This window comes from Mytilus edulis, chromosome 3 (genome assembly GCF_963676685.1).
Source record: "Mytilus edulis chromosome 3, xbMytEdul2.2, whole genome shotgun sequence".
NCBI lineage: Eukaryota > Metazoa > Mollusca > Bivalvia > Mytilida > Mytilidae > Mytilus > Mytilus edulis.
Window position 1 is genome coordinate 1,790,459 of NC_092346.1, and position 23,281 is coordinate 1,813,739.

The window sequence follows — 23,281 nt, forward strand, 5'->3', positions numbered from 1 at the left end:
GATATCAGTTACAGAAGCTAAATATGTTATATTTGGTATAACTAGAGATTTCACGACAGTTACTTTTCCGATCATTGTTAGCTTTCTTTTTTTCCATGAGTTAAGAATTTTTTCAGATTTTTGAAGTTGTTTTTCTATGTTTAAATTCATACATTGAGATTTATTATATCCAAAGTGAATGCCAAGGCTTTTAACAGTCTCTTTGCTCCAGTTAATATTCTCAAAATTGTCTTGAATATGTTTTAGTTTTTCGAAACCTAATCCTTCAGTTTTACTTCGATTTAAAATAAGTCCTGATAGAGAACCAAATACTTCAATTATATTAAGTGACTGAGAGATTTCATCTTTAGAGCAGAGAAACAATGTAGTATCATCAGCTAACTGGCTTATTATAAGGCTGTGCGTTTTTCCATCTAACTTTATATTTATTCCCTTAAGGTAGCACAATACAAAGATTTTTCATCCCCAATCAGACATCTTTAAACTGATGTAATTCCACTCATATTTCTTTAAATTTTATAAATGAGGTACCAAAAGAAAGAAGAAGGATTAATCTTTCAAATTGTGATAATTTCATTATGACATAATTATTACATCATTAATTGTTATGTAATTAGTTGCCATATTGTGATGTCTATACTTGAATGAATTTAGCTTCTTTGTTATTCATAGCATCCCAAAATATTTTATAGATTCTTACACAACACAGTTTGACCTCCAAAACTGTGTCTCAGATTTTTCCTATTGTATTTCATTCTCTCATAAATCTTCAATGAAGTTTGCAACATCAATTCATAAGAGACCACTAAATTCAATTGGGTATAAAATTTGTTCTATTAATGTTTTTGGAAATCTGAGACACAGTTTTGGAGGTCAAGCTGTATTGTACAAGAATATATAAAATATTTTGGGATGCTATGAAGAACAAAGAAGCTAAATTCATTCAAGTGTGGACATCACAATATAGCAACTAATTACATAACAATTAATTATGCAATAATTATGTCATAATGAAATTATCACAATTTGAAAGATTAATCTTTCTTCTTTCTTTTGGTACCTCATTTATAAAACATAAAGAAGGATGAAATGAATTACATCCGTTTAAAGTTGTCTGATTGGGAGTGACAAAATCTTTGTATTGTGCTACCTTAAGATTGTTGTCGTTTCTTATTCTACAGGCTAATATTTCCACTGCAAAGACGAATAAAATGGCGCTTAAAGGACATCCTTGTCGAATTCCTCTAAAAATATTCAGTGGGCTTGAAATCCATCCATTATTAGAAATACATGCCTTGATATCTGCATACAAGGTTTTGACCCATCTTAACATAGAATTTTCAATACCAAATTTTGTTAGTGATTGATACATGAATTCCCACTCTAGGGAATCAAAGGCTTTGGAAAAATCTAGAAAAAGTATAGCTCCATCTATTTTTAACTTTTCTGCATGATCTATAATGTCTTGTATCTGACGTATATTAAAACCTATATAACGGTTTTTAATGTATCCATTTTGGTCACTGTGGATAATTTTTGACATCACAGGTTTTAATCTTTGGGCTAATGTATATGCAATAATTTTAACATCAACATTTAATAGTGTAATTGGTCTGTAATTACCTAATTCAGTGGGGTCTCCTTTTTTAAATATTAGAGAAATTAGGCCTATTTTTTGTGATTCAGATAACATTCCTTTTTTATAGCAATAATTAAAGCTTTGAATTGCATAATTCTTTAATTTGTCCCAAAATTCTCTATAAAACTCTACTGAGAGTCCATCTAGGCCTGGGGATTTATTTAATTTCATTTGAAAAATTGATTTTGTACATTCTTCTGTTGATAGAAGTCCATTTAGAGAATTGCTTTCTTCTTTACTTAATGATTGTTTAATATTTGTATCCTTAATAAATGTGTTTATAAAATTTTTATCTGGTTTAGTGCTTGTGTAAAGCTTTTCATAATATTTCTTTTCTAAATTTAGTATTTCTGATTGTTTTGTAATTATCTCCCCTTTATCGTTTTTTAAATTTATTATATTTTTTCTTGTTTGTCTACTTTTCTCTAATCCTAGAAAAAATTTAGAATTCTTTTCCCCTTCTTCTATCCATTTTATTCTTGAACGTATTTGTGCACCTTTTGCTTTATAACTATAAAGAGATTCTATCTCACTTTCTAATAAATTGATTTCGTTCTTTTCTACTTCACTTGGTTTATTATTATCCTTTCTTTTCTGTAATGTTTGAAGTTTTTTTTCCAAATTTTGAATTTCATTTTTCCTTTGCCTAGATTTATTTTTACAAAACTGTATCGTTGATTCTCTTACTTCAATTTTAAACAGGTCCCATAGTTGTGATAAATTTTCAGTATAATTGCTTTTAAGTATAAAATAGTCTATAACTTTTTCTATTTTATCTTTATAAGATTTGTCAGTTAGTATGCTGTTGTTTATTTTAAAGAACCCTTTACCCTTATTATCATTGGACATGTTAATTTTCAATGAAATTGCCTGATGGTCTGTACTAGAAATTAGGGCTGGTCTTTTATCTGTAGACTTTATCATAGTTCTCAATTCCTTACCCGTTAGAAAATAATCTATTCTACTTGCCTCATCGTCTTTATTTTTACGTTTCCATGTACATGATGTATATTGATATAGTTTCGGATGTAACTTTTGCATGGTTAAATTAAAATCTGTGAAAAAAGAAAGAAAGCTGTCTTAACTTCCACTGTTTCTCAACCGTTGGTAATGAACGTCCTGTCGCTGAGTTTTTTCTATCATGACGCGGCATTACAATAAACTATAAATATTATCATATTACTTAAGTCAATTTAAGCAGAACATAATCAAACATCAATGAATTGCACAACTTTTTGACAATCATAATTTAGATAAAATAAAAGTCTACCAAGATAATGATGCTTGCAAAATTAAGTTTGTTGGTTAAAACCATCGATTTTTAATGAAAAAGATCTATTTAAACTAAGAAAGTTTGCTTTCTATATTATCAATGGAGCAAAATATATCGTTAAAACGTAACTCTACTTAAAACATCACAACATGATAGTATGTGGACACTTACAAAATTCAAGGACGAGTTATCAGTATTATGATAAAACTTCCGAAAACAGGAAACCAGACAATTTGACACATATAACTCTGCTTAAAAAATCGACCAAACGATTGTAGAAGGAAGCTGAAAAATTGTAAATGATGAGCAGAAATTAGTATTCTCATGGTAAAAACAAAGATTTATCTAATAATTAAAATTTTAGATTAAATGCACACAAACTTAAAAACTTTTTTGTTTTATACTCATAATATTTAAAAAAAAAAGTTGATCAATAAATTTTAATGATTATAACAAACTTAACATGGATGTACACACGGGAAGAAAGGTCGTCATATCGAGGAGCGTTTAGTACAGTGATTTTGTCATAGTTTTTTTTTCACTCACAGGGACAAAATCGAAAAGTTTTAAGACCTACCCAAAGGTGTATTGTTTTCATAAAGGGGGGGGGGGACCTCCATTTTGTTGGAACAATTAGGTTGATTGTTTAGAATCACTGTTTCGGCAGTCAGAAGTCCCTATGGAATTCGTCGGTTATATAAGGTAATTATGATACCTTACTCGTATAAAATTATTTTCTCATATGATCTTATATATTCAGTGAGATATATTGCGGTTTCGAAAATATAGAACGTTAAGATGTGGAGAATATACTTACTGTAATAATTTGTTTTAGTAAAGATTGTAGGACTTTTGAAAAAGGCCCTAGTTTGCATATGGATTTCGGAAAAAAATTCTATCCTCCCCCTTTTTTTGTTGTAAAAGGGAAGTTATAAAAATGTTAATTTTACATCAAAATAGATTTTTTTAAAGCCATAAGCAAATATAAGCAAAGGGGTCTGGAAAGGGAGATTGCAGCGCGTAATAAGCTGAACGATAAGTGAACATTTTATTGAAAAAGGTGTTTTGTAAAATTATTTTTTAGCACATGCTTACAATGCTACACTCAGTCTTGTGCTACGCCACTGTAATCTTGATCATGTTTTGTTAGAGTTTAAAACATATTGTTGTCTTCAGAAAATATTACATCCATAAAAGAACGATTAAACAGATGCAAGTTTTGGATTACCGAAATATTTTTCTTTCAATGCTCTGCCGTCAAAACATCAACCATACATTCAGAGCGTTGTCTTAAATAGGGACTACATGAAAAGATCAATGTAAGATAAAAAAATAACATTAATAGTTTGGGGTTGGGGAGGTTAAACTGCTGCAAGATTTTATGGGGGGAGGAGGGGGGGGGGGGGGGGGTCAGTTAAAAAACTATGTGAATTTAGTTTTTTTATCCTTCATTGAACTTTTAATTTCGTCCCTTATATGTCCAAATTGTTCATCATTAAACTATGAAACGATCTATTGATTTTTTTTTACATACCTATATCAATTTAACCCCAGTGCCCGTATGCATAAAGCTACTTAAGTTAAGATTTTCCTTAGTAAACACTTAAATTAAGGAAACTCCGCCCTTTTTATATAAGTGGTATGCATAAAAAATCTTAAACTAAGTATTTCCTAAGTAAAATCTAAGTTGTTTTACGTCACGCCAACAAAACTTAAGTGGTATTCATGAAACTCCTTATACAGAGGAACCGCCTATGATAACACTTAAGTCTATGGTACCTATAGAGCTACCTTAGTTTTTCAAAAATAGTTAAAGATCAGTCGAAAGTTTGCGTTTTTGGTAGAGCATTAATATGTTACCTACAATTTGATTGATGAATATATATATCAGTAATAAAATACTAATTATTAGTTTATTTATTTAAGGAATGACTGTAATATTTTTTCTGTCTATGAAGAAATAACATAAAAAATTTGGTCACACTGAATAACGCGCGTAGCGGGTTATTTAACAGTGTGCACCACATTTTTTTTTATATAATTTCGTATAGTAAGGTCGTCATATCGAGGAGCGTTTAGTACAGTGATTTTGTCATAGTTTTTCCACTTAAAGGGACAAAATCAAAGTTTTAAGACCTACCCAGAGGTGATTTTTTTGATAAAGGGGGGGGGGAGCATGGACAAAGCTACAAAGTATTGAGCAAGGACGAATTGACTTCTTTTTCACGACTCAACCCAACAGAAAGTTATACCCTGTTACACTCTAAAAAAAACCCGGCGGCGTTATTATAGTTTTTGGTGAGAGGGTTGCATGTGAATGTCATATCTGACCGGAAGGTCTGTTCAGCCGAACTGATATTCTACATATGTTTTTGCAAGGCCCGACTGCAACCGTCCTGATGAGTGTGGCCTATAGCTATATGACTCCATGTGTCGACCGTTATTCACAACTTCATTTTCTTTTCGATTCATTCGTAGCCTTTGCTTGATATATACCCCTCGCTTCCCTTGTTGGGTGAACAATTTTAACCAAACATTTTAATGGATAAACATTTCTTGTTTGTTTTTCGTTTCGCGGTTATATTGTAAAATTCACTGAATAGCCGTATATCATGTTCACAGCAAGAAATCTGCGAAGTTATGCTAACTAACAATACAACAAACGGGAATTTTCCATGTCCAGTTTTTACTGACAAATCTCACATTAAATATATTAAATAGTACATAGCTTTGGATCTATTCAATCATTTTATAATAGACAATCAACGTAGAGAATACGGCACCAATAATGTCCAGCCCCTGCACTTTTACTAAAATGCATTTTACACTTATTTTATGTTTTTTTAGCTTGTTATTTCGCCTATTTGATAGATAGGTAGTTTTTTTTATATGATTGATTGAAAATATATAAACTTAACTTTATAATAAGAGCTTACTTTATTTAATTTTTGCTTTAATTACTCCCCCCCCCCCCCCCAAAAAAAAACATAAAATAAAATGTTGTACATTTTTTTTTCTGTGGCAACAGATATTTTTGCTGTGTAATATAGTAGATTTGAGGTTTTTCTATCAGTGTCTTTTGTTATCATTTTCGTTGAATTGCTAAGTCAGCAAATAAACACACACTAACCATTATCTATTATGCATCCTTAAATAGTTTCAAACAAATTAGAAAAATATTTATACTTCAAATAGGTGATTGATGCTGATAAAGGATGAAAAACCTCGACATTGACTGAATTATTTGGATCAAAGTTGTTTCTCAGTAGATACAAAGTTTAATCATGACTTCGACTTCACAACTTACGGAAGAAGAGGGAAACTTCGCTAGATTTTTCTTTCTCAACTTTAAAGTATCGCCGGAAATTGTCAGGAGATTCTTTGATGGAGTTTTCCCGCCGAAACACTTAGCTCAGGCTATAAACAGTAGCATGCCTGTCATCATTAGGTTGAACAAATCTAAACGAATCAATGCTGCACAGTTAGAAATTCTAAGGGGAGTGCCAGGAACGGTTTGGACACAATTTAGTCATATGATGCCTTCTAGACCAAAAGGTAAACAGATATTATAGAATTACAAGTTTTCCTATTCATTCTTAGTGTGTTTACAATTTTCAGATAGGCGCTTAACTCCAGTGGTATTTATAATAGAAAAAAAAACCAAAGCATACAGGGTATCCATCCATGACACATAATCAGAACATGTGCAGCAAAAAATATACAATTAGTCAATGAGCAGCGATTTTATCACTGTTCTTCATCTCAAAATCACAGAAAGGCTTTCTTTATGGAGCATAAAAAACAAAAAGCTCTCACTTCACTGCCAGTTTAAGACGGCTTATATCGCCGGCTTAAGCAGAATTCTTAGCAAAAATAAATTTGGAATTTGTCAGATGTTACACCACCATATCGGGCCCGGTAAAAACGAACATACTGGACAGTAGTAAATATTTGAAACAAAATACGTACAACGAATAGTTGAATATCTAAAACAATGTAGTGTATATTTTTATAATTTTATAAAAAGTTATCAAATGGAAGATGAAGGACTGGTGATCCTTGTAGAACCAATAAATGTATAAATGATTTCTTAAATTGAGGACATGTATTGCCTGTGTCTCAGATATTAAGTGCCTGGATTGGTATTTCCAAAATTCCAGACACCAGTGCAGTATGGTCAGATGTATAAAACAGGTATATCAATCCTGCTTCCATGAATTGTTTTGAAGCGAAAAAATTATCGTTGATAGGAACCAAGACCAAGAAAAGGGAATTTACGTCTTATAAAAAAATTTGGTAAACAAACTGGCCTAAAACTGGGAAAATGATGTTTGATTGTGACCGGAGCGTATGATATCCTATATGCGAGGGGAGCACTCTTACAAGAAATCACCGGTGCGGTTTTGATAATTGTCGAGTAAGATATCGGGCCAAGATTACAACAATGAAAATACTTATATTTTTTAATTTTCACTTAAGGAACATATTAAAAATTTGCAATTTTTTTTGTAAATCCCATAACATTCTAAAATATAAAAATAAGCAGATACGATTTGATTGCCAATTTTAAAACAAGCTAGCACAGACTAAACGACTAGGAGGTAATTTTTCAAGCCACCTTACCAACTGCAACAATAAACATCAACCAGCATATAGTTAACCTTTAAAAGCCCTTGCATAATTAAAATATTGATTGTGAAAAAGCTAAAAATACTAAATTATTAACGGGTTAAAAAGGAGTAGGTCCGGTAAGACCCCATTTTGGGCCCCAACATATAGCAGTTTTACAAAATTTTTAAAATGTATACTTTTAGTTATACATTGGACATTGGAATGCCTCTGCTACATAAATATGGGCTGTTTTTGACAATACGATGTACATACATCGAGTACTAGCACCATTAAATCATGCTTAAGGAGGCTCGCGGGTATAAATTTTCAGAAAAAAATCAAACATTTATTTTTCATTACAAATTTTATTAATTACTTTAATAAGTTGTTACGTTGTCATATGGTACAAAAATTATTCCAAAAAATCAATACGTGTTGGCCCCAGGTGACTTTTAAAATGTAGATATCATTGAAAAAGCTCCAAATTATCTCCCTTTGGTGCAAAAATGCCATTTTTGGCACTAAAAGTTGAATATCTTTTTTAACTCATCGGTGACCTATATTTTTTATTGTTGTTTTCAAATAAGCTGTACATAAACTAAATAATTGCAAAATTTTAGGGATTTCTGTAATTTTGTTCTTTTTTTATTTGGATATTTCCGCTTTTCTCCTATTAGTTCAACAGAAAAATGGACAATAACAATAATACTTCTTTCGAAGGCAGATTGTGAGCGTAAATGAACGGTGACCCCATTTTTTTATTTCATTTTTCTATTAGTTATAAGATAAAGTTCATTTATAGAAAAATATAGCGAAATCTTATATTAAATAAAAAAAAAATGATTTAGACCCGCAAGCCCCCTTAATTACTGAAATCTTTATAATTCGAGCATTTTGGTAAAATTTTAGACGGTTTCCGTGTAAAACGAAAGTGGCCGCATTCGTGCTCATCCAAAATATTTAAATGTAAGTTGTATTTTAAGATAATACATAACATATATCAAGGTTGAGGATGAACACGGATGCGGCCACTTTCATTTTTGACAAAAGCCATCTTAAAAGTGACATTTTTCAGCATATTTGGTAGATTTTTCATATTTCAGCTTGAATTGGAGCGTTTTTAATGACTAAAGTAGTTAAAATCTTTCTTATAAATTAATTGAATCAAATAAAATAGACACTTAAATGTTTAAAAAGTGGTCAACATCTTTCGTCAAATGAACCTGAAATTTGAGGCCAAAATCGGTCCTAGGCATAGTATCTTACATAAGGGTAAGACTTGCTTCACAGAGGAACAAGTGATCTGTATCCTGGAGATTCTTATCAGAAATATATTTTATGAATTTGGAGGTGAACTTTTTCAACACATTGTCGTAATTCCTTTAGAGACGAATTGTGCGCGTTGCCTTGTCAACCTCTTCTTATTTCCATATGAATCAGAGTTCCTTTAGACACCTAACTTAAGAAGATCAAAGAAGCCGGATTATTTAATTTCACTTTCAGATATAATATTGATTGTCTTTTGCCATTATCAATCCGAACTTTTCTGATTGGGTTTTTATCAATATCAATATATTGAATAACATTTTTTAAATGGCACAAGTGTGAAAATTTCAGCGAAATTTTCGTTCTTTATTGTTTTTTTCTAGCTAGATCTTCCAAGGACTTTGATCTGACTTTGATGATATGTTTACTGCGTAATATAGGAGGTTTATCAACACCCTCTAATGGCTGGGATCAACTCCCGCATCCAAATGAATCTTTACCAGGAGCGGACTTAGCTACACTAAAGTGGTACAGAAATGAGGTGGCCCATACGACACTAACTTCTATGGATACCAATGAATTCACAGACAAATGGACTCGTGTTGAAAAGGTACACAGTAGTAACCACAGAACATTTCTTTTCTTCTAATATTTCGGAACACTGAGTGATGAACCTATGAGGCGGATTGATTCTGAAAACAATTTGAAAATATTTATATTAATTGTTCACCTTATAGTATGTATAAAATTCACATTCAATAAGATTATAAGAACGAAATATAACCAATATTGATTCTGAACAGAAAGTTGTAATCACAAACATAAAAAATTACGTATACTAAACAAACCAATCTTTGTTGTAATACAAAGATTGATGTGTTTAGTATACGTTCTTTTTTTTATGACGGATATTTCTTTACCCTAATGCGATTTTGACGACAGACGACGTAAAGTTTGTAAGTCTTCATTATTGTTCTAACAACTTCAAGAAAAATAAAATAGCTGATGTGTGCTTTCACTAAGGTCTTTTCAAATCAAAATTCAAAGTCGATGTTATAAAATGTCTAAATGATAATGTCCGTTCACAAAGTAGTTTGTATAATCTTCTTTTTTTAGGCATTGACATCTTTAAATAAAGGTCAACGACCACATGAGGTCACTGAAATCCAGAATTATGATCTTGATGGCGAACAAGCTAAAGCATTAGCAAATGCAGAACTCAAGCATCTCAAAACAGAATACATGGAGTTTGAAAGGGAAAAATTACGGATAGAAAGTAATTTCTCCCAATACAAGGAAGAAAATCTTCCAATAAATATTGAAGGTTTGTTTTAAGTTTACAATAGAACCATGTTTTAATCATCACCAATTCATTCTGCGTGGCCAAAATAGAATACATGTCTAGAAACCGCTGTAGTCGGTCCATCCGTTTATCTGTCCGTCTGAAAGACCTAGGCTAGAACATTTTAGTCAAAATTTTCTCTACTTTCATGAAAAGGATTGATTTGATCTGCAACTTAATCATGTATAGTTGTAGCATTACAGCAATTTCAACACCAACAGTACAACCCCGTCTCGTCTGTCTATAGTTTGTTTTTTAATTTTACAAAAAGTAAAATATAAAAAAGGATCCCCAAGGGAAAACAAAAACGAACAGCCACTTATCAAATGTATGTCAAAACAAAAAGCTCGAACACATCAAGCTAATAAAAAACAAATTTCATATTCATTAATTGAACTTTTATACAATGACTCATGTTGGAAGACTGTCAAATAACACTTGATGAGGTCTGTCAAACATACTCGTTTTATAACAGTCCGCAGTTTTTGCCTTTTATCTAATCTGTAGGACCTTCTCCAAGGATTTATGTATTCATGTTTTTTCGTCAAAAATATTTGTTCTCCGTTTGGACGTTAGTCTGTCCGTCTCAATTAACCTTTCCCCTTTTTTTTAAAATCTATTACTTGGATTGATTGAATACTACTTACTAACTTCTAGTGACAAATATCAAAATAGAGAATGAAAATGGGGAATGTGTCAAAGAGACAACAACCCAACCATAGAACAAACAACAGCAGAAGGTCACCAATAGGTCTTCAATGCAGCGATAAATTCCCGCACCGGAGGCGTCCTTCAGCTGGCCCCTAAACAAATACATATACTAGTTCAATGATAATGAACGCCACACTAAACTCCAAATTATACACAAGAAACTAAAATTAAAAATGATACAAGACTAACAAAGGCCAGAGGCTCCTGACTTGGGACAGGCGCAAAAATGCGGCGGGGTTAAACATGTTTATGAGATCTCAACCCTCCCCTATACCTCTAGCCAATTTAGAAAAGTAAACGCATAACAATACGAACATTAAAATTCAGCCCAAGAGAAGTCCGAGTCTGATGTCAGAAGATGTAACAAAAGAAAATAAACAAAATGTCAATAATACATAAATAACAACAGAATACTAGCAGTTAACAGACATGCCAGCTCCAGACTTCAATTAAACTGATTGAAAGATTATGTCTTCATCATATGAATATCAGGCACAATCCCTCCCATTAGGGGTTTAGTATCATATCATCATAACATATATGAGAAGAACAGAACCCATGTCAAGCCAATAACTGGTTTTTAAATAAATGTGTTTAGTTCCGATGCAAAGACCCTATAAGTGAATCAATATTAAAGCCAAAATATGCAATCTTTAATGACCTGACAACAATAATAAGTTTATCTTAAGGTTTTGTTAGCTTCTGAGGTGAATACTGACACTTTTTTGTTTTTTAAAGAATTTTCATAAGATTGGATGTGAAATATGTGAACGTATAAGAAGTCTGCATGTTGAGCTATACGAATGATGTCCTTGTACCGATAATAAAATTTAATAATTTTTTTTACTAGTTTGTGATATCGAAAACCCTGATGTAATAATATTTCAGTAATACATAAATTTCTCTCGTTAAAATCTAAAACGTTGTTACATACACAAACGAATCATACAAGTTGAGATATATAAACACCGTATTGAAGATGGTGACAAGGGAACGTCACCATCTAAAAAGGGATAATTAACGATAGGAAATGAAAAATCATCACTTTTATCATAAATTTTAGCATTAAGCTTTCCGTTAATGATAAAGATATCAATAGTTATCAAAGGTACCAGGATTATAATTTAGTACGCCAGACGCGCGTTTCGTCTACATAAGACTCATCAGTGACGCTCATATCAAAATATTTATAAAGTCAAACAAGTACAAAATTGAAGAGCATTGAGGATCTAATATTCCAAAAAGTTGTGCCAAATACAGCTACGGTAATCTATGCCTGGGATAAGAAAATCCTTAGTTTTTCGTAAAATTCAAAGTTTTGTAAACAGGAAATTTATAAAAATGACCATATTATTGATATTCATGTCAACACCTAAATGTTGACTACTGGGCTGGTGATACCTTCTTGTAGGAATTAAACAAGGATCTCTGATACAATACACGAAGTATTTATTGTTAGTGTACAGAAATGATCATCTACTCATCTCTTCAGTATAATTGCAGGATGCTAATCTATTTTTATATATATCATACAAACAAGTCTAAACAAGTGACAAACCATACAATATATATGCCCACTGGATCTCAGAGTGATAGAGATACATATAGAATATGTATAAAGTGCCTAGAAAATCAACCTAACGATGTTAGAGTAGATTTAATTCGTAACTTCCTCCCCGGCGCCGGGGCTGGAACTTGTACTTTATTTTCTAACTTCTACGACAACACCGCCTAGCATTGCGCAGAGGCACTTAATACATATTCTAAGGCCTGGTATTTCTTAATCATAAGAAATCCGATGGACAAGGTATAATTTGCAGTTGTCACTACACACAGGCAGACATATACATATATTTATTTACAGTGATTGTATGCTTCTAAAAATAGATTAGCATCCTGCAATTATATTGAAGAGATGAGTAGATGATCATTTCTATAGACTAACAATAAATACTTCGTGTATTGTATCAGAGATCCTTGTTTAATTCCTACAAGAAGGTAACACCTCCCGAAACGAAAGCTTATTTTAATAAGCTAGAGTTAGAGGAGGGGATAAGGGAAAACGGTTCTATTACATTTTCCCAGCATTAAGTTGGCCTTTTGTGTACCCAAGACAGGTGAAGGAAGTCGACCTAGGAGCGCTGTGATTGTATGTAATGGTACAATATATTTTTTCATTTATCTATGAATAACTGCAGTGTGTATATTTACTATATGAATTTGGAAACCTATTGAAATATTTTGAAGAGAATTATTCGAAAAGACTTCTAAAATTTCATAATTTTTTGGAAAGATGACGGTGGGCATGGATAACATAAACAAGTTCCGTTGGAAGTTGGTCATGATACTATTTGGCTTCAATTTTTAAAACAGAATAATAAAGTACTAACACCAAACATAACTGTTTTATCCAAGTTTTTGTTATGAAAAGTGGTATTTTTAGAAAATGTTAGTATTGTCGCCTATGGCAGAATAAATAGTACCGTTTTCCCATATGGTCTATTCGCAATGCTAGGCGGTGTTGTCGTAGAAGTTAGAAAATAAAGTACAGGTTCCAGCCCCGGCGCCTGGGAGGAAGTTACGAATCAAATCTACTCTAACATCGTTAGGTTGATTTTCTAGGCACTTTATACATATTCTAAGGCCTGGTATTTCTTAATCATAAGAAATCCGATGGACAAGGTATAATTTGCAGTTGCCACTACACACAGGCAGACATATACATATATTTATTTACAGTGATTGTATGCTTCTAAAAATAGATTAGCATCCTGTAATTATACTGAAGAGATGAGTAGATGATCATTTCTGTACATTAAAATAAATACTTCGTGTATTGTATCAGAGATCCTAGTTTAATTCTTACAAGCAGGTAACACCTCCCGAAACGAAAGCTTATTTTTATAAGCTAGAGTTAGAGGAGGGGATAAGGTCTCTGCGCAAAGCTAGGCGGTGTTGTCGTAGAAGTTAGAAAATAAAGTACAGGTTCCAGCCCCGGCGCCGGGGAGGAAGTTACGAATCAAATCTACTCTAACATCGTCAGGTTGATTATGTATATATATAGCTGATCTGTAACAATAACATCTTCCTGCTTTATATATCATGTACTGCAGTACGCCGCTAGATTAAAACTGACGTGGAAAGGTAACACACGGCCAGCGAAAGCTCTTTTTTTAAGAGCCCAGGTGGTCGTGTGGTCTAGCGGGACGGCTGCAGTGCAGGCGATTTGGTGTCACGATATCACAGTAGCATGGGTTCGAATCCCAGCGAGGGAAGAACCAAAAATTTGCGAAAGCAAATTTACAGATCGAACACTGTTGGGTTGATGTTTAGACGAGTTATATATATACATATATATATAAGTGTCTAAGAATGTAACTTTAACACACTGATTTGTGTTATAAAATTAGTTGTTATATTTTATATATTATTCACGCAATATTTCGCTAAACAAATTAGCTTCATCGGGCGTGTGCTTCTATCTAGGTGAAATCGGATGCATGACAAAAATATCTTTGTAGCTTGACGGCTACACAAAATTTGTGTAAAGTTTAACATATTGATTGTTGCATGGGGTATATAAAACATATTTTTGCCGTTTATTGTACATAACAATTATTAAATCTAAACAAATAGTTGTTTAAATTAAATAGAATGAAATTCATGATTTATTCCTTTGGTTTTGGGTAGAACTGTTTTTCATCCCTCTCATTAAGTCCATCAGGTTCAAGAGTACGTAGCTGATGCATCCAGAACCTTTCTCTCTGTTTTCTCCTTTCGGAGTCCCAATTTTGATTTACCTCAATTATTTGAAAGGTGATATTATCAAACGTATGTCCTGTTCTTAAGAGGTGTCTCGTAATTGGACAGTTTCTTCCTTTTGTATAGAACGACCGGTGATTGTTAAGTCTGATGTTGAATGTAGTTTCTGTTTCAACAATACTGCAGCTTGCAAGTTCCACAAGTAAGAATATAAATACTATTTTCCGTTTTGCAATTAGATGTAAGATAGATGTTGTATCGCTGCTTTGTTACTGTGCTCCTGAAAGAGTGGTCAGTGTTGGCGGCTTTACAGCACTTACAATTACTTCTACCGCATTGTTTGTAACACCCAAATTTAGAAGTTTCTTGTTTCTTTACTTTTGATGTCACAAGTATGTCTTTGAGATTTTTGGGTCTGCGATAGGCAATAACCAACATTTTTATGGGGGATCTCGAAGAACGCATCCGTTTGAGTGTGCCATACAAACCCTTGTCATGGCTCCGTTTTATTGATGATATTGACATGAAATGGAACGATACTGCAGAACATTTGCAAGATTTCCTAGATCATTGTTATCAGTTCCATCACTCAATTAAATTTACATCTGAATTTTCAAGCGAGAAAATTGCTTTTCTCGACACCACCACATTTGTAAAAAACGGGGTTATGACAACTGATCTCCACACAAAGAAAACTGATAAACACCAGTTCCTTTCTCCAAAAAGTTGTCACCCGAAACACTGCTCCAGGAGTATACCTTATAGTCAAGCCATCAGACTAAAGCGAATTTGCTCCTCGGAATCCAAACTTAACTATCGTTTGGGACAACTAAAAACACAGCTGAAATCAAGAGGATATAAAACCAAAAACATCACAGACGCTTTTGATAAAGCCCAAGAAAAAGATCGAGCTAGCCTCATGGAATACAAAGATAAGACGACCCGTGTAGATAGAATTCCGTTTGTTGTAACCTTCCATCCCGATTTGACAAATATTTCATCTACTACCCGAAAGCACTGGCGTCTTATCGAAAATGACTCTTCCTTAAAAGAAATTTTTCCATCACCTCCTGTTATTGCCTATCGCAGACCCAAAAATCTCAAAGACATACTTGTGACATCAAAAGTAAAGAAACAAGAAACTTCTAAATTTGGGTGTTACAAACAATGCGGTAGAAGTAATTGTAATTGCTGTAAAGCCGCCAACACTGACCACTCTTTCAGCAGCACAGTAACAAAGCAGCGATACAACATCTATGTTACATCTAATTGCAAAACGGAAAATAGTATTTATATTCTTACTTGTGGAACTTGCAAGCTGCAGTATGTTGGTGAAACAAAAACTACATTCAACATCAGCCTTAACAATCACTGGTTGTTCTATACAAAAGGAAGAAACTGTCCAATTACGAGACACCTCTTAAGAACAGGACACACTTTTGATAATATCACCTTTCAAATAATTGAGGTAAATCAAAATTGGGACTCCGAAAGGAGAAAACAGAGAGAAAGGTTCTGGATGCATCAGCTACGTACTCTTGAACCTGATGGACTTAATGAGAGGGATGAAAAACAGTTCTACCCAAAACCAAAGGAATAAATAATGAATTTCATTCTATTTAACTAAAACAACTATTTGTTTAGATTTAATAATTGTTATGTACAATAAACGGCAAAAATATGTTTTATATACCCCATGCATCAATCAATATGTTAAACTTTTACACAAATTTTGTGTAGCCGACGAGCTACAAAGATATTTTTGTCATGCATCCGATTTCACCTAGATAGAAGCACACGCCCGATGAAGCTAATTTGTTTAGCAAAATATTGCGTGAATAATATATAAAATATAACAACTAATTTTATAACACTCATTAGTGTGTTAAAGTTACATTCTTAGACACTTATATAATTTAATTTAGTAACTGCATCAGTTTATTTACAAACTGATCCACACCTAGTTAGATTGAATGTTGATATATATATATACAACTCGTCTAAATATCAACCCAACAATGTTAGATCTGTAAATTGGCTTCCGCAAATTTTTGGTTCTTCCCTCGCCGGGATTCGAACCCATACTACTGTGATTTCGGGACACCAAATCGCCTGCACTGCAGCCGTCCCGCTAGACCACACGACCACATGGGCTCTACAAAAATAGAGCTTTCGCTGGCCGTGTGTTACCTTTCCTCGTCAGTCTTAATCTAGCGGCGTACTACAGTACATGATATATAATTAGGCATGAAGATGTTATTGTTACAGATCAGCTAAATTATCTATAGTAAAGGATCCTACAAATTAATGTAATATAAAGTCACAGAAAATAATTATATTTATAAGTACATATATATATATACAACTCGTCTAAACATCAACCCAACAATGTTAGATCTGTAAATTTGCTTTTTCGCAAATTTTTTGTTCTTCCCTATAGATATATATATATATATAATTTACAGAAACGAATGCAAGTATGGTTGAAAAATGGCGGAAAGAGGACGAAAGTTTTTACGAGACAGAGGCATCTCAACTTGTTTACAATAAAGTACAGGATTGTAGTTGTATTTTGGTAACAGCAAATTCGGGATTCGGAAAGACCGCCACTATACGACATGTCGCATTAAAACTTAAACCTGAAGGATTTGAAATTGTTCCCGTAGAGTCCCCAGAGGATATAATCAAATACAAAACTAATAGAAGTCAATTGTTTCTTATCGATGATGTCCTTGGCAAATATGGTTTAAGTCCGACACTGTTGTCTAAATGGGAAGGAATAAACGAAAAGCTAACCAGCTGCTTGGCAACAGAATTAGGTTCAAACAAAATATTATGTACACTGAGATCACAAATAGCACTCCATGAAAGGTTCAAAAATGCAACGACTATTTTGAATAAAGTAGTCATTGATTTAGAGCGCGATTCTCATGCTTTTTCAAAAGAGGACAAGCAGAAGATACTGATTAAACATCTTACGATAAATAAATTAGAAAATGAAATTAAAACAGAGGAGATTGATATTATGTGTGAAACGAATTATGCATTTCCTCTTCTTTGCAAACTAGTCTCAGAAGATAAGGAAAGATTCAGAAAAAGAATCGCATTCTTCAGGCAACCATTATCCCTATTTAGGAATGAGCTTGATAAAATGATTAATGAAAATAAGAAACTATATTGCATGTTGGTGATATGCATGTTGTTTAACGGTTCAATCGGAAAAGATATTTTTAATATTGAGTCTAATGAATATGATGTCAAAATAGACAGAGTAATGCAAACTTGCGGACTTCAAAGAAACATGCCAAAAGAAGAACTTAACGATAGCGCTCTTTCTGCTATAGGATCTTATTTCACAAAAGACCGTGACGGTTTCCGATTTATTCACGATGCACTTGAAGAGACTGTTGGTTGTCATTTCTTTACGTTTGATCCCAGAGTAATGTTTTCAGACTGTGATATGTCGTTTATTAGAGAGCGAGTAAGAGTTTATTCCAATGAAAGCTTGAATGAAAGTGTTGATGAAAATATTGTAATTATTCGGGAAGATGAGTTGAATGAAGATCGTCTTACACCACTATATGATAGACTGTTGAGTGAAATATGGGATGGAAAGTTTTCCAGTTTATTGACGAGTCACCTTATTAGAAATAAAACATTCGTTTGCACATTAGTAAACCGTTTTGAATTTATAGAGTGCGGTATGACTACTTATTTGAGTATAAATAGTTGTGAAAGGAGAGAGCGCAGCGATCAGACATTCTTACATAAATTGTTCAAGCTATTACCTAATAATGAATTGCAAGATAAAAAAGATGCTATTAGTCGAGTTAATGACGCTCAAGAATCCTTTAGTAGAGGTACACTTATGTACTGGATCGTGGCCTTTGGCTGCGAGGAATTCTTTCTTTGTGTATGGAGTAAGATGACAACTTTAGCGCGTAAGTGGTATCTTAGTAGACAACATATATACCTACCCACAGTAAAGTCCTTCTTTCCTCTTGCTGTTCTTGGTGGTAGCGTAGACATTGTTAAGGAATTAATAAGAACTGGTGCAGATGTTAACTGCTTTTCCGAATTTTGGGAAACACCTTTATATATTGCTGTTAGATCAGGTAACTATGATATGGTAAACTTACTATTGAGAAGTGGAGCACAAGTAAACCTTCGAGCATGGTTTACCATGAATATACCAATTATGGTTACTTCAAACAAACACAAGTTAACAAGTTTGATTCTTGAATATGATTTAAACCAAACTGAGCTTCATAAAGCTATCAGACATAACGACTTAGAAAATATTCGATTGGAGAATATTTATTCTAAAACAAAGAGCGGATGGACAGTCCTACATTACGCTGTTTTATTGAATGATTTAGAAGCGGTGAAGGTTTTATTCGATAAAGATTTGCCGCAAAATGATGTTTCCTGTTTTGACGGTACGCAAATTGACCAAGGAGACATTTTATGTAGAAAGCGGACACCTAAAGTAAACATAGCTGACAATAATGGACTTACTCCTGTTCATCTAGCAGTAATAAATGATAATATCGAAATTTTATCAATTTTGCTCCGTAATAAAGCTAAAGTAAACGTTCGTGATATTTTCGATAGAACCCCATTACATTACATAGCGAGTAAAAGTGTAACAAAATTATTGCTCAAACGTTGCTCTAGGGAACAGTGTTTAGATGGGATAGAGTATGACACAATGCAGATGTCAGCGTTCAGAACAATGTGTTTTAACATCACTCTACACAGTTTGTTTAGAAACGTTTGTCGGGACTTTATAAACATGCCAGATAGAGAGGGTAATACATCCTTACATTCTGTTATTAAGAGACGCATTTCGAAAGAGGAAAGCAGTAATTGCATAGAAACATTGATAGAAAATGGGGCCAATCCTTATTTATTTAATGGCAAAGGTGCTATAGCAGAAGATGTCATTGAAAGCAGTTGTGATACAGTCAAATACTTAAACAATAGTGCAAAATATAGAAAATCACTTGAGACGACTTACACATTATTTGCTTTAGTCATGTCCTTTTTAAGTGGATTGACTTTATGGCTATCAATATATCTTTCCTCTGTTATTAGAAATGACAGTCAAAATGCAATTTTTTGCGTTGGACAAGTTTCAGAATCTGGTAATATTAACTTGGTGCAGGTGACGAGAAGTATAAACGCTGTATTACTCACTAGTGTTCTTCCTTGGCTACTATCAATAACGTTTTACATTAGGTATTCAGATGTCCTTCGGCGATGCTTTTTTCTGTGTTTGGTATTTATACCATTAGGATGTGGTGTTTTTATTGTATTTGGTGCAATTGAAAATATTCGAATCATATATTTTTTAATGTATACAATGATTAAAGCTGTTATGGTGTATTCGATACTTATAAAATTGATACCGGATTTGTCATTTAAAAGAGTGATTAGATTTAATCCAGTTTGTCTTTACTCTTTTCCAATAGTTGGTTTGTTGTTTTTTTTAATTTTTAATAAGCTAATAACACAATTAATGGGGGGTGAAAAGTTTGGCAAAGATTTTTCTATGCACAATATAAAAACACTAAACATTACAACTTCAAATTGTACAGACTTTGATTCTGTAAATATCTCATGTTCAAGTTTAGCCTATAATGTTACATATAATAGTGGTATTGATTTTTCTTTACAATGTCGTACTGACAAAAATGTTACTAATTATAATGGCACACTTACAGTCGAATCAGGATTTTGTGATAGGTCAGAAATAGGACTTATGTGTTTATTTTGTTTGAATCTTTTATTACATGCTGCATTTGCTTATTGTCTTTTACACTGTATAATGATATTATATTCTATGAAAGAAATCAAGAATTTTAAAACCTGCTCCCATTTTCATTATAAATTGCCATTTTTTATTTTATATGTAGATATATTCTGTCAGTTGTTTGTTCATTAGGAAGAAGTTTGATAAAATATTGCAGTAAATATATATATATATATATAAATGAAACAGTATCAAGAAAAAAAAATGTTTTATATTTCATGTTAAAATCAATTTAAGAAAAAACCAACCTTGGAATCAGAAGTAGTATCAGGTGCTCTGGAAGGGTTGTTTCATGCCCGATGTTGCTCGTCGTCCTAAAACTTTTTCAAAAATCTTTTCTAAAACAACTGGGAAAATATAAATAGTCAAAATTCACCTTAAGCCAGCATTAGTTTTTATTATCTGTTTTATGAGATTTTGTTGATATTTACCACTGGGGTCAAAATAAAGATGAAAATAAAGAATGGAATGGTTTGAGTCGACAAAAAGTGGTCCTAATGTGTCTTTTTGTATTTTGTTACAACGTGTATATTCATCTTGCATTTTTTATATGACCGCAAACAAATTTTACGTTCGTATATTGGTTTCACGTCGTCGTCGTCAGCGTCGTCCAAAGACACTTAGTTTCCGGACAATAACTTTAGTTTAGGCGAATGAATCTCTATGAAAATTTCACACAAGGGGTTTGAAACCACAAGAGGAAGGTTGGGATTGATTTTGGGGGTTATGGTTCCAACAGTTTAGGAACAAGGGGCCAACAGGGTTAAAAATAAGTATTTTTCTAGTTTCCAGACAATAAATTGTGTGCAAGTGTATTGATCTTTTTGAAATTGTACCACAAGGTTCGATTCCAAAAACGGAAGGCAAAATATGCTGAATCTAACCGTGTATTAAGTTATTGTACTTTGGTGCCCGTTTTTAAATTGGTCCACATTAGGTCTTAAGGGTCCAAAATTAAACTTTGTTTTATTTCATCTAAAATTGAATTATTGAGGTTCTTTGATATGCCGAATCTAACCATGTATTTAGATTTTAAATTTTGGTTCCCGTTTTCAACTTGGTCATCATTTAGGTCCAAATGGTCCAAAATAAAACTTTGTTTGATTTTAACAAAAGATTTTAACAAAAAAAGATCTAAACATGTATTTAGATTTTTTTTTATTATGGGCCCAGTTTTCAAGTTGGACCAAATTGGGATCTAAATTCAAACTTTGTTTGATTCAACAAAAATTGAATATACGGGGTTCTTTGATATGCTAAATCTAACCATGTATTTTGATTTTCGGTTTTTGGGCCCTGTTATCACATTGTTCTACATTGAGGTCAAAAGGGGCCAAATAAAACTGTATTTGATTTCATAAAAAAGCGAACTATTGGGGTTCTTGTATGCCGAATCTAACTGTGTTTTTAGATTTTAAGTTTTTGGTCCCGTTTTCAAATTGGCCTATATTAAGGTCGAAAGGATCCAAAATTTAATTTTGTTGAATTTTAACAAAAATTGAATTCTTGGGGTTCTTTGATGTGCTGAATCAATCCAAGGCCATGCATTTAGATTTTGGACATAGGACCAAAATAGGTATTTTTTTTAGTTCATTAGACCCCATTTATTCTGTGTCAGAAACCTATGCTGTGTCAACTCTTTACAAACTTTTCTAAAATTGTCTGTTTATAAATTTTGAAATTACTAAGAAACTTAGGTTTCAACACCTTCAGATGAATTTGGCTATCAATTTTAGGTATTTTTGTCATATAGCTCTTCAACGGTTTCGGATTTCAAATGTTTGGCTTTGAGCGTTCCTAATGAAGGTAAATCCAGAAAAGCGCTTCGGACGAATTATTTAACGTGTTGTTTTTTTAATCTTTTTAAATCCCAATCCCAATTCAGTGCTGTATCAAGCTTGATTGTTTTGTCCATACTTGCTAATACTGTTCAGGGTTCGACCTCTGAGGCCGTATAAAGCTGCGCCCCAGGGAGCATCTGGTTTCTTCTTGTTGTAATAGATATATTAGTAATGTGCTTCACAATAAATACACTTTTTGCTCATTGATTTACATGTATAAAAGTGTTCTGAATTATGCCTTATCAAACTAAAAAATGTCAAGATAAAAGTTGTTTTGTTTTTTGTTTTCTTTCTCAAGGCACTATATTAAAAGAGCTTTAACGATATAATTGTCAAAGAGACAAATTCCTCCTCAGACCAAATGTGGTTGGTGTAAGGATTCATAAGTTACCTTATATCCTTCAGCATGGAGCAAACACCCACAACATATAATAATCTAAAAGGGTCCGCTGATAATGACCAGTGTAAAACAATTCAAACAAGAAAACAAACGGCCTGAATTATTATATACACAAAATAAACCTAAAAAATAAAAAATAATAATATACAGCAAAAAGCGACAACCATTGAATGACGGCTCCATGTCATCGGACATGACATATAGTATGTGGTGCGGTTAAACATGTGTACTGGATCTGAATCTTCGACTTAACCTGGGAAAGTGATGTTTAGGCATAACATAAAAAGACAGTGTAAAAATCATTTGAAGAAAGCCTAACTCTCCAGATCAACACAGTGCACAATATCAAAGCAGCCATTTGCTGTCATCAAAGTGAAAGGTTCAGCGCTTTAAAACCAGGTTTAATCCACCATTTTCTATATTTGAAAATGCCTGTACCAAGTCAGGAATATGACAGATCTTGTCCATTCGTTTTTTATGTGTATTGTCATTTGATTTTGCCATGTGATTATGGACTTTCCGATTGGATTTTCCTCTGAGTTTAGTATTTTTGTGATTTTTCTTTTTGCAATTAAGAGTTTGGCTCAATTTCTAAAGCTACTACCTACCAGCGTTGAATTT

The 23,281-nt window shown here is 32.8% G+C and overlaps 1 protein-coding gene across 2 annotated transcripts in view; it reads left to right on the forward strand.

Moving 5' to 3' along the window:
• LOC139515605 (uncharacterized) overlaps positions 1 to 22,528 on the forward strand; it is a 41,832-nt gene extending 19,304 nt beyond the window's left edge. For both annotated transcript variants that reach the window (XM_071305222.1, XM_071305221.1), the window contains exons 2-5: positions 6,108 to 6,467; positions 9,173 to 9,399; positions 9,906 to 10,113; positions 17,070 to 22,528. In XM_071305222.1, the coding sequence (XP_071161323.1) occupies positions 6,197 to 6,467; positions 9,173 to 9,399; positions 9,906 to 10,113; positions 17,070 to 20,551 (4,188 nt within the window). In that variant the 5' untranslated portion in view covers positions 6,108 to 6,196 and the 3' untranslated portion in view covers positions 20,552 to 22,528. The remainder of the gene's footprint in view (positions 1 to 6,107; positions 6,468 to 9,172; positions 9,400 to 9,905; positions 10,114 to 17,069) is intronic.
• The last annotated feature ends 753 nt before the right edge of the window (positions 22,529 to 23,281 follow it).